The 14,596-nt window shown below is 45.4% G+C and overlaps 1 protein-coding gene across 1 annotated transcript in view; it reads right to left on the bottom strand.

The window, feature by feature from the left end:
* The window catches only part of sorbs2a (sorbin and SH3 domain containing 2a), a 55,414-nt gene extending 41,087 nt beyond the window's left edge, over window positions 1-14,327 (bottom strand). The window contains exons 1-2 of the mRNA XM_062477404.1: window positions 13,929-14,327; window positions 5,979-6,148 (exon numbers count right to left, since the gene is read on the bottom strand). Of these exons, the coding sequence (XP_062333388.1) occupies window positions 5,979-5,984 (6 nt within the window). The 5' untranslated portion in view covers window positions 5,985-6,148; window positions 13,929-14,327. The remainder of the gene's footprint in view (window positions 1-5,978; window positions 6,149-13,928) is intronic.
* Between the last annotated feature and the right edge of the window lie 269 nt (window positions 14,328-14,596).

Genomic DNA, 14,596 nt, shown 5'->3' with positions numbered 1-14,596 from the left:
ATTTTTGACTAAAGTTGAAAACCTCTGACCCAAGACTCAGTAGAAGTCTGAGAAAATAACTGAATGTCTCTCCAAGTCCAAAGTAAATTTCTGTGGAGACATAGCCAGCCAGAGTACTGATGGACAGTGCGACCCCTCCAAAAAAGGCAGAATCTGCGGTCTGATGCCTTCCTCAATTACTGAACTTGGGCCAAGTTATTTTAGTTGTGCATTTTTGTGGGAAAGAATTGGTGGCACAAGAAGAGAGAGGAATGGAACTCAAAATACAAACTTGAGGAGGGTAAACCGTGATTGGTCTTTGTGCCTCTGTGGGTAGAGTCCATTTTATGGTCTTTAACTGAGGGCTCCAGAAACATTCCTTCCAGTCTGTTCTGTCAGCTCGAAAGCATTGCCTTTCAGCTTCAAAAAAAAGTCAGAAAATAATAAACAAAATGCTAAATATTAAAGCCTTGAGCTATGTAGAACAACAAACAGGAAATGCAGTTGACTATATTCTGAATAATCCTAGATTATAACAGTTTAGCTTTTGGCTGATCCTCCCTCTGTGGTCCACATGTCCATAGACCAACTTAATCTACAAATATTAACAGGAAGCATGTAAAAGTCCTACAATCATTAAGTTAAAGTTAACCATAGTCTGCAAGCCAATCTGGATACCTGAAGACTGATAGCGTAACACCAAATATTCGTTTTCTGTCTAGGTCCCTATTCTTCTTGGTCTAAAACCACATCCTACTTACAATTCTAGGACCCACTCCCTGGCATTATAAATGGTCCCACCACAACCACCATCATCATCTCTCTATGCCAGTCAGTCCAACAACACCCCACTGTTATCTTGCAATCTGTTTATTCAACCCCCACACTCATTAGGCGACCCCCCTCTGGTGAGATGAAAGGAGATGAGGTCTCCACAGTGACCTCCTCAGGCCTGCTCGGTGCCCATACTGGGCACAACAGAGGCCAATGTGTCCGGCAGATTGCGTCACGATGCTGCCCGCTAACGAGCGTGGCCGCTGGGCTGAGAGTGCTAATGCAATTACGCAATGCTGGGGCCCCGGCTGTTTGTCGGAGTTGTCGGGGAGGAAAGGAATGGGATGTGACATGGTGCGGCGTGGGTGGGGGTTCCTCCCCAGCCAACTGAACTGAGGAGGAATAGATTTGAGGGAAGAGAGGACATCTACTGACAGGGTGAGAATATGGGCGTAAGAGAGAGAAGCGGGACGTTGGCAGAGAAAAGAAGGAGCGAACTGATGACGGGAGGCGTAACGACGGAGGGGAGTCACAGGGAAATCAAGCAGAAACAGACTCTGCTTCACCGTTTCGCAAGACGAGAACCAGACAGACTGACGCAGAGAACAATGGGGAGAGGAATCACAAGGTGATCGGAGCGGGCATAACCAAGATAGAGCATGAGCGGGGTTGATCCGGCGCTGCTATTAGCATTTGGCGCTATGTAAGCAGCATGGGGTTCTCTGGGGACGAGGCATCCGCATCGAACAATACCACAAGAGCTGCGGAGGCCTCCAGTGCCCTGCGACTGGAGCCCCAGCAATTAGAGCTCAGCGATAATGGCCGGTAATTACAGCATGCAGACGCTGTGACCATGGAAGTTCTATCTAAAACCAGAGACCAGAGTACCAGAGTCAGACAACTGGCTTGGAAACTCTTGTTATGTCACATCAGCATTGATCATCTCCCTCCCAGAAATGCAGTGCTGCACTGCGGTGGCATTGAGCGGTAATGGAAAATGATTTGTCTTTGGCTAAGTGGGATGACTCAGTGACGTGGGTATACAGTAAACCCAGGTTTGACACGATTGATCTGCCACAGTTGTCTGGCCTGAAAGTTTTTACACCATTCATCTAACCGAGTGTCTGGAAACAATCTACCTGGCCATCTGCCTCTTGACATGGCTGTGTCTGTATACCTGTCTACAGGTGTCCCTGTTAACTCTGCAGAGAGCTCTGGGCCCGCCGGCTGCCAGCACCCAGAGTACATCTGTCTGTGTGTCTGTGTGTGTCTGTGTTTTTCTCTGGCAAGGAAGCCTTGTCAACGGCAGTATGTCACAGTCAGCAGACATGTACATTCTACTGAACAGGCTGTCTCCAAGTCCTTTCGCTAGTGGCATCAGCTGAACCCAACACGTGACACGTCATCCCCAATACAGCAGATAGGAGCAGTCCATGTGAATAAGAAATGCCCTCCAACATGAGAACTGAATAATGAGTCACACCAACTGACTGCAGTTTTCAAGTGTTGACAAACCCCTTTCAAACCGAAGCTTTGATTCTCCAGCTCCCTTTTGGAGAGTGACATCACACAAGTCTCCCCATGAAGAAAACATAAGACAGGGCTGACTGTCGGCGGACTTGACAGACGATGACTTTATGGGAGTCTTTCTTCTTGAAAGAACATGTCTGCCAGGGCCACAATGGTCAATGGATCACTGCTTTGAATGTGCTTCAATGCTGAGCATCCGCATTTACTGTACTTCTACAGGACTTTCAGTATGCAGGGTTCAGGGTGCAGAACCAAGAACACCGGAAAACACCTCTGAGGCACTGAGATATAGAAGAGATGAAACCTCGGGAGGTCTGAGCTTCAGCTATTCTGTGAGGCTGACCCTCCCTCCTGAAACAGTGAGGATCAAAGAACACGCTGCTCTGCGCTCCCCGAATGTCTTCTTTTCTAAATCCAACCCGATGCCCATGTAAAAGACCTGCCATTTTCTATTCCAAAGTATTCCGCAATGCTAATAGAAGACGTTGCGGGGGAGGTAAACGAGGAGGAGGAGAAGACGGTGAGCGTCTCTCTTTGTTAATTGGGTGTTTAGCCTTGGAGAGAGGCCTGCCTGAGATGCATCAAAAAGCCCTGAGGGAACAGTAAGTCCTTGAACAGCAGGACTCTGAGCCTCATTATTGAAGCTCTGATGCTAACACTAGCACAGCTATAACTGCATGTGGGTTTGAAGGTGAGGGTTTCAATATGCAGTGACGTGGTGAAGGAGGTGTGAGACAGCTTCCACTGTGGGATGCACCCCAGCTAGAAGCTGAACTCCAAGGGTAATGCTAACGCTAACGGCACAGAGTCCTGAAGGTGAAAAATGCTATACACAGGACGAAATGTCTCAGGAGACTGAAGTGCTAAGGGCATAGCCCTTTTAACTGCAGCTGCAGAGAAGTCAGCTGCTTTCCTTGTGAAGGACAAACCAGCTGAGTGGCTAAACAATACTTCCCCTCAATGAATTAATTTGGTTATCAATAATCACCAGACTGATGTAACATTACTGAAAAAAATATTAAGAATTCACCTGCATGTAATTGAGGTACTAGAGATTCAAAGTCATTGCAAAGGTATCTTATATTCATCACCAACAATAAAAACTTCTGCTATAAAAAAATGCAAAATACAGTAGTATAGGCAGGTTTCCAAATGCCACCAACAAAACATTAAAACGTGTGACGCCCCTTAAATTTGTCACTAGACTCCGCTATCAGCCAAGACTAAGATTACATCCCCAAACATAGCCTGGATTCCCCAGGTGCCTGTGTTAACTGCATGGAGCCAGATGATAAGAGGGGCTCTATTAGCGAGGGCGCTATATTTACTGCTCCTAGACAAGACCTTTCCCCTCTTAGGGCGGCTGGAACAGAAAGAGAACTCAACCAAAGGAATCTTTATGGGTCTCTTTTAGTGCTAACCCCAAGAATTAACATGCGTCCGGCCCTAAAATGAGGGTTTGGCGCTCTGCCAACTGAAAATGCTGACGGTGGTGGTTGCAGTTTTGCCAGGCTATGGTGGGATCATGGTTGATGTTAGCTTACATATAGCTTCATCACAGTTCTTGCTTTTAATTAGAGAAGGAAGAAGAAAACTGACCTTCCGGTAGTTTCTAAAACACTAAAATGGTGGTCAACAGTGCAAGCCACATTTGCAGGTCAGAGGAACCATGGGATGGCTCAGGGAAGTTACGACCCTTTTATTCTGACCACATGGAAAGTCAACACAGGATTGAAGAAGGATGCATAAATGTAAGGAAGAATGCAGAATGCAGATGCCAAGCACTCTTCACAACCCTGTGGATTCGGAAGGACTTTTTGTTTTTGTACCAGCTTCAGTTTCACTAGAAGATTCTGTTCCAGACTAGTCAGGACACCCCTCCCAGTGATTTTGGCTCCTATTACAGACAATTACTTCTATTTTCATCACAGCCATTAAAAAACAAAACAGCTGAAGTTTGAAGAGATTGGTCTGTGACAGAAGCCTACCTTTTGCATTGCACTCAAAGTCAACAATGGATTGTGCTCTAACTTGTAAGATTCTACTCTCAGTCAATACTGAAAATGTGTGTGTGTGTGCATGTGTGTGTGTAGGACTCCAAGAGAGAGAGGAATTTGTCTATGTGCGTACCGTACCTGAGCGTGAGGGATTACAAATGTGTCAGAGAGAGAGAGAGAGAAGGCAGGTGTGAAAGTGTATGTGCCGAGTTTCACATTCTCACACGGCACTGTAACTCAAGAGCCTAGTTTTCCCTCCCACCCTGCAAAGCCAGCTTTTGAATCTCTTTGTCCTTGTATTCATCAGGGAATCTCAAGCAAATGACCACAAACATGATGGAATGAGGAACAAGAAGAGGAGAAAAACAAACAAGGGTACCAAAAAAAAGAAGGGATTTCACCTTTCAAACTTCAGTTTATCAAATGATAGCCATGGAAACATTTCTATTGATCAGAATCAGCCCACATAGCTCTCAAGCTAAACAACCTTTTTCCACCGAAACTAAACCTCAACCAAATTCCATCCATTAGCACTCCACTGATCGATCAATGAGGACACTGTGTGATAAAAAAAAACATCACCGGACACGATTGTCACCCTCTAGGAGAGAGAAAAAAATGAAAACGTCCCAGTTTCCCCCCGCAAGGGAAGCCAACAAAGCACCACTGTGTGCGTGAGGTCGGGGGGGTGATGATGGCCAAACGAGCCGGGACTGGGGACCGGAGGAGGGGTTAGTGGGAGGGGGGACTGGGAAAGACCCCATGCCGTGTACCCAGGGGGTCAAGGTGACATTCCACAACACCTCCGAGACCGGCCTAATGGAGTGATCGTTGTGCGCCTGTTGTTTGTGAATGAAAAAAGAAAACGAGACGGGGAAAGAAAGAATGGAATGAGAGGAGGAAGTATGAAGAAGTGTGGAGAAAAAAAATAGGTAATGTTTTTCTGAGGCACTCAAGGAGAGTAAATGAACTGGACTGGACTGGATGGAATGAAAAAACAGAGTAGGGGGGATGTTGGGGGTCTCCAGTCGATTTTGGTTCTATTGCAATATGCTCACCCAAGATAGGAAGTCCTGTCTGGGCTCAAGTTAACATATCATGTGCAATGTTTTCTCTCTTTCTCTGACTTTCTCCTCTGGGAGATGTTAGATAGGTTTGTGATACGACACTGAGTTCCACAGCAGTGCAGTGAGGCAGAAAACACTGTGAACTCTGACAGAACTGCAGCAGCAACAAGCCTCACAGACAGATCAACCTGAAACTGCAAAAAAGCCTTATTGTGACAGATTTTAAGAATTCATTTGGGTTTTTATTTTGGTTGTCATTATGAAACGAAGCGTGAGCCAATAATTTGTTTGTCTTGTGTTGTTGTGCAATCATTTTTGTGTTTTAGTGTGTGCTTTTCCATCTCTTTTCTCATATAAATAAAACATCTGCATATAATGATGGAACACACAATGATTACTAAATAACTGATGAACTCTTATATCCACCTAAGACTAACCTCTGACCTTTGTCTAAAATGTGTCAACATCATGTTACAATGATCAGTACAAGTGTAAGTGATTAGACAGTATTATTTTGTTAGTAATGAAAGTGTAAGTGATGACAATCTGGGGTAACATTCCAGGTACGAACCTGACATTACATCAGCAGGTGGGCATAGACCAGAGTAGAATAAAAGCATCCACATCTTACCGTCATAAACTCTAAAGACAGGAGCCGGGTCAGGTAGAGATGGGCATCGGTGAGCTAAATGTCCAAAGACCCTCTTTCTTTCTTATTGACACTCTTTCCTTGGTTCACTGTTCCAGAGACCTCTCCAGTCTTCCTCAGGCTTCAGCTCCAGATCCTAGTCCCTTCTGTTCCTGGGAAGCACAGTGAGAGAGAGTTAGAGAGACAGAGAGAGAGAGAGAGAGAGAGAGAGAGAGAGAGAGAGAGAGAGAGAGAGAGAGAGAGAGAGAGAGAGAGAGAGAGAGAGAGAGAGAGAGAGAGAGAGAGAGAGAGAGAGAGAGAGAGAGAGAGAGAGAGAGAGAGAGAGAGAGAGAGAGAGAGAGAGAGGGAGTGTGTCCCCTGTTTGGGTGAAGCAGTGATCAGATAGGGTTATTTTCAGACACAGACGTGCTCGACTATGGGACTGGAAAGTTACCCCCCCTAGTCTAGGGTGGCAGGAGAGAGAGGGAAGTATACACACACACACATTCACACTCACTCTTACTGGACGCACACACACACATACACGCACAAATCTCTCCATCCCTGGCATGAGCTATGCCAGCATGACCAGGTCAGTGGCAGGCGGGCATGCCTCTGGCCCGATAAGCAGCATGCTAAAAAGAAATGATGGATTGGGCGGGGCACGGAGAGACAGGAGGCGAGGTGCTTGGGAGTTAACACACACACATCACTCCTCTCGAGTCTTCATGTAACACACACTGGTGATGAAATAACATTTTTCATGCCGTTCAGGAACACAGAGGGGAGCAGGTTAAAATTGAGTTTTTCCAGACTTCCAGAGTCCCACCCCCGGCTTGTCCTTTAGGTGACATACATTGTGCCAGCTTTCCCTTTCTGCTGATGACAGTTTGAAAATCTTTCAGAAAAGTCTGGCCTGGCTTACTAAGAAACACACACACACTCTCTTTCCATCCCACTTGGTCACGTCTAACAGCAACCACATACAGATATATTAAGTGTTCCCTCACCCGTGTCATTAATTATCTGACTGCAATGCAGTGTCCAGGGTAATTCATATGGGAATGTATATATGGGGGAATGTGCTCTCTCTCTCTCTGTCTCTCTCTGTCTCTCTCTCTCTCTCTCTCTCTCTCTCTCTCTCTCTCTCTCTCTCTCTCACAAACACTCTCACACACACACGGGAGGTCCACCAAAATCCCCTCTAAAGCCTGACCCCCCTCTAACACCCAACCTATTCCCAGAACGGTGATGTAACCACTGCCATTCTGCACCTTTCATTTCCAGTTTGGCCACCCAGTCATCCAGCTACTGTAAAACAGGCTATCTGCACCTTCCCTGCACAAATAGATGCAACCGGTGGCCCTTAATGACACAGGACCAGCTCATCAGTCAAGATATAGGGGTTAGCTACTCTCACTCCCCAATACGCTCATAAATTCTCTTTAATGAACCCCTCAATGGAGAACTTTATTAAAGTTGCCTGCGGTCACTGATGAGGCACTACACTGTCCTGATGAATTATTCACTCATCTTGAAGCACAGACTCTGTAAGGGCCGCCTCCCAATCCAATCCAGCGCAATCTGTCCTGTGACCTTCAACGGCTTGCTGTAAGAGGTTTTTCACTGTGCTCGTCCCGATATGCTAAATGGCCTCTTGCGGTTTCCTCTTCCCCTGTGTTCACCAACTGACTGAAAAACTCGAACGGTTTTCCTTGAGTGTAGGGTTTGGCCAATTCCTGATATGCGATCTAAAAGTCCTTGTGTAGGATAGAGCAGAAAATAAAATCCAAAATAGGTGTTCAGTTTCACAAGAGAGAAACACTACCTTTTCTTGTGGATCTGGTCAAATCCTACAACAGCCCACAAAGCTCTGCTTCTCCTCACTCAGATGCGTGTAGCCGCGAAGCGAGGGTTCAAATTTGAGTCTGCTGTTTGTGGAAAGTCACGATGATGTACTGCAGACTGCATAGGACTCACAAATGCACAGACTCACTAAAGAAGAATGGCTCATATGAATTTCTATCTGTTGCACTCAGAACATAATGGGTCAACGAGTTGCTCCTCCAGCCTTGACTGTCCATGGTTCGACTTGAGAAGCTTGACCTTGTGTCTTCGAAAGAAACATCTCAGAAAAGGACGTCTCAGCCTCCGTGTTGCATGGTGGTAAGTTAGCTGCTAACTACAGGAACAAGAGAGACGTAAAGTCCTGATCCAGCAGCAGGCAGGTTCTAGATCTCAAGCTAACGATGCTAGTACCAGGTCTATTTCGCTCATTCAGCTAGCCAGCAGCGGCAGCAGCACCAGAAGCAGCAGCCGATGGCAGAAGCTCATAAACAAGGATGAGCTCAGCTGTTCTGCTCCTGGATCAACACCGTCTGAGGTGCACGGGCACCGGGCCAGTGAGGAGGCAAACATCCCGGATAGAAAGGCACAGACGGCTCCCATGGAGACTAGTGCCCTGGGCGACATCATGACACCCCTCCAGGCCCTGCCCCCTCAACTCAGGACTAAGCCAGCATAGAGCTCCAGACCTTGAGGTGCCCTGCGACCACACGAATTGGCCGTTGGGTGGCCTAAAAAACACTGCCCAGTCACGAGCCGGGGATCAGTAAGGTATGGTGACAAGCTGAGAATTGACAGGTGTTAATGATGTAACCTTGAGAGGGGTGTGGGGGAGGGCAAGAGGAGACAAACCTCAGGCCACAAACTGACAAGTTTATGTCGTGGGAGATTGATTATGGGGTGGCAAGGCAAACTAGAGATAATCAAGGCCCAGTAAAATAGGTCGTAGGCAAGAATACGATTCAGTTCTGTTTTAACAAAGACTTAACATTATTATTGAATAAACTCTTGTTTATGATATTCAAAACACTGAACAACCAATTGTAAGTATCCTACATACTGTTGACACTAGTTGCACATTCTTGCTAATTGGCTAGGCTTATCTCAGCAACTTTCAGTTCACTTGTCTAATGGTGGGAAAAAATCTATTAACTGAATATGGCAAACCAAATGTTCAGGAGTACCAGAGTTGACAATTTTTATTATCACTGGCAGACGCACACACACACACACACACACACACACACTATTTTTACTATCACTGGCACACACACACACTGACCTATGAGCCACTCAGTACTGGACAGGCTGCGTCAACACCCTATTCATTATCAACTCCACTGTGATCTGACCAGTTCAAATGGTAAGTAAGCAACGCAATGGAAAAAACGGAGAGCTGCATGAATGCAAACGACAGCAGGTTGTACCTGGACGTTTCTTAACTACAGTAGGGAAGCAGTACCCCAGTATGCAAAACATACATGCTCATAAATCAGTGGTGGCGTGATCATGGACCGTCCAGATTACCACTCACGTATACTGTAGTATAAAGTAAACATTGTGGAGAGCTGGCCACACGGCTCCAGTATTATTTTGGGGTTGTATGATGTATGCCACAGCCTCAGCTATGAATAGGGAGGCAGTGAGGATCAACCTATATAAAGACAGCTACCTGTTTGTTTAGAAGACTTATTCTGTCCATGTAGCAATAGATCTGATCTGTCATGTGACTACACAAATGTAGTTGACAAAGAGCCCCATCAATTACTTGCCTAAATTCAGCAGTATATTTCACATGGATACGTCAATAAAAACATAACTATTTTATTCCGATTTTTGATTAAATTCTGATTCTCTCTCAAATGTATCCGGAGGAACCCCCCCTCTGACACGTAACCTGTCACCTTGCTAAGATTGCCAATCAGGCTCCCACGCCTGACTCAAACGCAACTCTGCCCGGTAACAGGATCCAAATGTTGGCTGTGGCGCCCCGGCGTTGTGGTTTAGACAGTGTCAGACGGGGGATTTGCACATCCTTGGATGGTGTAGGATTTAGGGACAAGGGGGCTTTCTTTAGCTCTACACCTCTTTCATCAAACGCTTAGACAGAGGAAAGGCAGGGTGTGCTGGTGTAGCATTGCAGCTGGCTGGGTGTCTCATTCTTGGAGGAGGGTGGGGGGGGGTGTTGGTGTGACTTTGAAGGCATAACCTCAGGCATCTGTATGACCTTGTCTCTAAATGTTTGACTGTACATCCAAGGTTCACCCCAATTTAGGAATCTACACTCTGTACCTGTATGCCTCGCTACAGGATGTGACATCACTACCAAATCCTGCTTTATGTTCCTTCCTCTGTCACGGTTGACCCTCACCCCACTCATCGGTGTATTGCCGCGGTGACGGCACACGGCTAGTGAAAGGACGTGGATCGTCATGAAAGCCTTCCTGGTTGGTAATCCTGTCGACTCAGTTTCACAGTCACCCAGGGCCCTGTAAAGGTCAACCAGCTGCATGCCACTCACAGGGGCAGAGCCTTGTATATTTTCAGAGAGTGTGAATTTTGACCCCTATGAATCACTGCCACTGGCACACATTTACCTACTTTTACCTTGCTCGCGGCCAATAGGACATTCCTTTTTGAATTAATTGATTCTTTTTGACATACTTAGTTGATATTGCATACAATGTTGGAAAATACTTCCAACAATATGACTGATATAGAATATTTTTCTATGAGGAATAATTGTATTAACTTCATTAATAATGCAATGCAATTCCCCTAGAAATACATCTGATATACTGTACACTGCAGGCTGTTATTATCTCCAACAGAGCTTGTAGCCTGCTCTACAGCAGTGAACTCAACAAAGCCTAGAGCATTGGGGAGAGGAATCACTTGACTCAGCAATAGTTGTTTCTAGTTACGGTGTAACCAACAGTGAAACCAACTACAGGTCTCTTTTTTTCTTTTTTTTGTTTGCTTGCCTGGTGTTTTTACAGAAGAACAAAAGTTCTGTAGCAATAAGAGAGTGACTATTTTAGCTCTATTGTATTTCCACTTTGCCACAAGGGTAGGTTCCGGCAACATCCGCTCTCTCTGCCCCACTGTGGGAGTAGCATTTCATTTACCCAAAGGCCAAAGTTCAGCTGTGCCTGTTTTGTGAATTAGTTCAGTTTTGATGCTTCCAGTATTCACAGTTCACAGCTGCACAGACTCACTGCTCTTTCGCTTCCTGTTTTCCAAGTATAATAACTGCTTTTTATTTTCCTCTGTTAATCTGCAAGTCACCAAAATGTATCAGAAAGATAGCGGAGATGCAACTCATACAGCGACGTCAAATCTCTCTATTCTTGTGCAACCGGCTAATCCCTATATAGTGTACCTAATCAGAATCGGGGTCATGGGCCATCTTTGAGCAGCTTACTCTAGCCAAAGTCCCCCATCCATGGCGTGCCAACTCCAACTTATAGGCCTCTCCATTACCTTTCTATTATCCCAGCACTGAAAGACTACGCAGGACATAAAGAAAACAAAAACGCCAGGAAATACTATTGGACAGGTCTTCTACGAATGAGGCATGGGAATGAGAAAGTCAGTGAGGTTCTGTAGGGAGTCAGTGAAAAGGCCTCTTTTATGAAGACAGGCACCAATAAGCAAGGCAACTCTTTTCAGACCACTTAAGCCAAGATCAGCTCTGCCCTTTAAACAGGCGGGAGAAAGAGAGAAAGAGAAAGAGCGAGAGAGCGATGATAGAGAGAGACAGGGGGGCAGGCAGAGGGAAAGATTAGAGTAGAGAGAGAGGTAGATAACAGGGGGAACAGAGAATAGCAAGTGCATGAAAAACTAGAAGGCTATGAAAGTAAGCCAGACAAGTAGAGAATGAAACAGAGAAAGAGAGAGAGTGGGAGAAAGAGAGAGAGGGACAAACAGAGAGTAACCCCTGTTACACTCTGTACTTTCGAGAGAAACTGTATCGCATTCTCCAATTCCCTGATGGCACGATGGTCTGCCTCAATCCTGCACCACCCCCTCCCTCCCTCTCTCCCTACTCTGTAACAGGCAGGTAGCAGGTGCAACCAAATAGTTGTGGAGACTTTCCTGATATCCTCCAGCCATCAATCACATCAAAATGTGACATTTGTCTCTTGTGATGTATGTTTCTAGACTGTTTGGGTGGCTCATTGCATAGAATTACAGTGACGCCAACAGTTCATTACCCCCACAAGGTTGACACAGGCTTCTCTGAGACACATACATACACATACACGAATCAAATCCAAATGTATTTATATTTATTTACTCTTGAACCATGATCGGAAAACATCAAGAAGCAGCTGGTTATTTGATCTAAGAGATCTCTTGGAGTTACGAATTACTAAAGGTTCAGAGATATTTCAGGAGCCAGACTGTGTAAGGCTTTAAAAACATACAACAACAACTTATAAAAGCATGAACCACTTTCTCCAAATCATTAAATGATAAGACAGATTTAAGTCTGGAAATCTTTTCCAATTTAAAGAAGCTGTTCTTAACCACATTATTGATCTGCTGATCAAATTTTAAATCCGATTTTAACTTAAATACAGTGCAGACAAACAAAACGTCCTACATACACACAAAAGCAAGTACGCACACACACATACAGGTGTGGCTGGGAGGCTACACTCAGGCTCCACAGTATGAGGTTCGCAGGACGGGTAGCATTACCTCAGTATCCATTTCAGACGACTCCCCTCCCCTCTCTTTCAGAAGGCTATTCACTAGACACACAGGAAGTTAGCATCACCGCTGCTGGCCCTTTCACTTTCCCTCATTACATCACCTCTTTATGACAGGTGCGATCCGCACCAAGTGAACAGGAAGACCTTTCCTGTTGTGTTCCCCGTCAGATCTAGGATGTAGCCTAGCCTCTGGGCACTGAGAGGGAAGAGAAGTGGTAGTGGTGTGTCTCACCCTCAATTTAATTTGTGATACATGGAATAGGGATGTGGCACGGTATGTCAATGTCTTTGAAATCAAATTCATAGAACAGCAGTTATACACTACTATGTTTTAAACAGCTTTTAAAGAGGTTTATGTCTGATAAACTAGGGCATGAACATGGATCCATATTCCAAACAATGTTTTGCATGAAAGCTTGACGGCTCAACAACTCAGCTGAAAGAATGGAGGAAACGTCATTGCTGCAACAATTGGCTGGTGTAATCTGCTTAATGTGCACTAAGCCTCAATGCCTTTATAGCACATGGTGTAATGATACAAACCGAATCTGCTAAAGACTGGCGGTGAAGTGTGCATTTAGAGTCCAACAAAAAGCGACCGCAAGCTTTACACCTCTCTGATCTGACGGTATGACAGCCTATACCTCCCGTCTAGGTACAATAGCAGCCTAATTTTATGATGGGTTAATGAGGCTGTACCATTACCCATTTTTTATACCTATTGTAACCGGCTGTTACCCTCTGTAATACAAAACATGCAAGCACGACAATCCGTTATTGTATTGAACAGGGCCACTTTTCTCTCCGTCGCTCCCGGACTCTCTCTAATGACCTCCTAATGAAGGCCTTGTTAATTGTTATGTTAATTAACTTGGCCAAATCTTGATGCAAGGGTTGACGCGCGTTAACAGTGTCCTTTAATAGCGGAATGTTGTTCCGGAGGTCACACAAGATTGGGTTACAGTATTTTTTCTTATTCATTGCCATGAACACACAACTCAAAATGTCATCAAAGAGATTTGCCTTATGCTATCCCACTGATGTAAACTGTTACGCAAATTGAAAGATAAAAATGTGTAATAAACCCATAAATAAACACTGGAAAAACAGCAAAATACATGTGTGTATCTCGGTGTGTATCTCGTTGTTGCCAATAGTCTGTGATATGTAGCGTGCATTTAAACAGTGTTGTTTTCGTTGTCGTATGCAATCGGGAATTCCTAACGCGCTTATTCCTCATTCTCGGTCATACAATGTTGGCGACTCTATCCTAGTCGGCTGTAAATGGCCTCTGCTTCAAATGAAAGATCCAGGCTCATCAAACATTGTCTGCGTTTAACAAAGTATATCATCGATTCTCCTACTACGGATCGAACCAATTGCTTACCTCAAAGATAACGTCGGGTCAGAAAAAATACTGCAACGCTGTACAATCCCGTCCAGATAAAGACTGCTGTAGGCTGCTTGCCGAATTAAAGTCCGTTCACATCTGAGACTGGAAACAGACAGCTTATACCAAGCCTTTCACCGGCGGAATTTCCGAATGAAATCGCACACCTGCTTCTCTAAGCCCTCTCTGCTCTCTCTCCGGAGCTGTCCACTAAGCAAACGCGCATGTTGCAAGTCAGTGCACTGGCAGCAAAGGCAACACCCTCTCTTTCACATGTCAATTGCGCGTTACTCGCGAACTATTGATAGATTTACTGTAAAACTGTCCCTTCACTCTTGACAAAACGCCGTCCCTCGACATTTCTTAATAGCAGAGAAAGAGGGGGTGACACTGCAATCTCACATTTTCCGCATGCTGGGCGAACTACGCGCACAGAGGTCACGAGCTTGCCATCTCTCCGACATCCCTTGAACACTTGCTTCATCAGATGTCATCCAGTGGATTCAGCTTGCCTCGTTATTTCACAGCAAAAGGATGGCTTACTACGAGGATAATGCGGCGCGTCTACCTCCATGTGCAAGATGGCCTCCAGTCGCACTCAGTGCCGCGAGCCGCTCATTGGGTCTCGTGTAGTCATGGCAACGACCGCGGTTCAATTTGTGCTC

The sequence above is a fragment of the Osmerus eperlanus genome, chromosome 14, assembly GCF_963692335.1.
Source record: "Osmerus eperlanus chromosome 14, fOsmEpe2.1, whole genome shotgun sequence".
NCBI lineage: Eukaryota > Metazoa > Chordata > Actinopteri > Osmeriformes > Osmeridae > Osmerus > Osmerus eperlanus.
The sequence above is the reverse complement of the archived record's forward strand: the minus strand, read 5'-3'. Positions and strand labels throughout refer to the sequence as shown.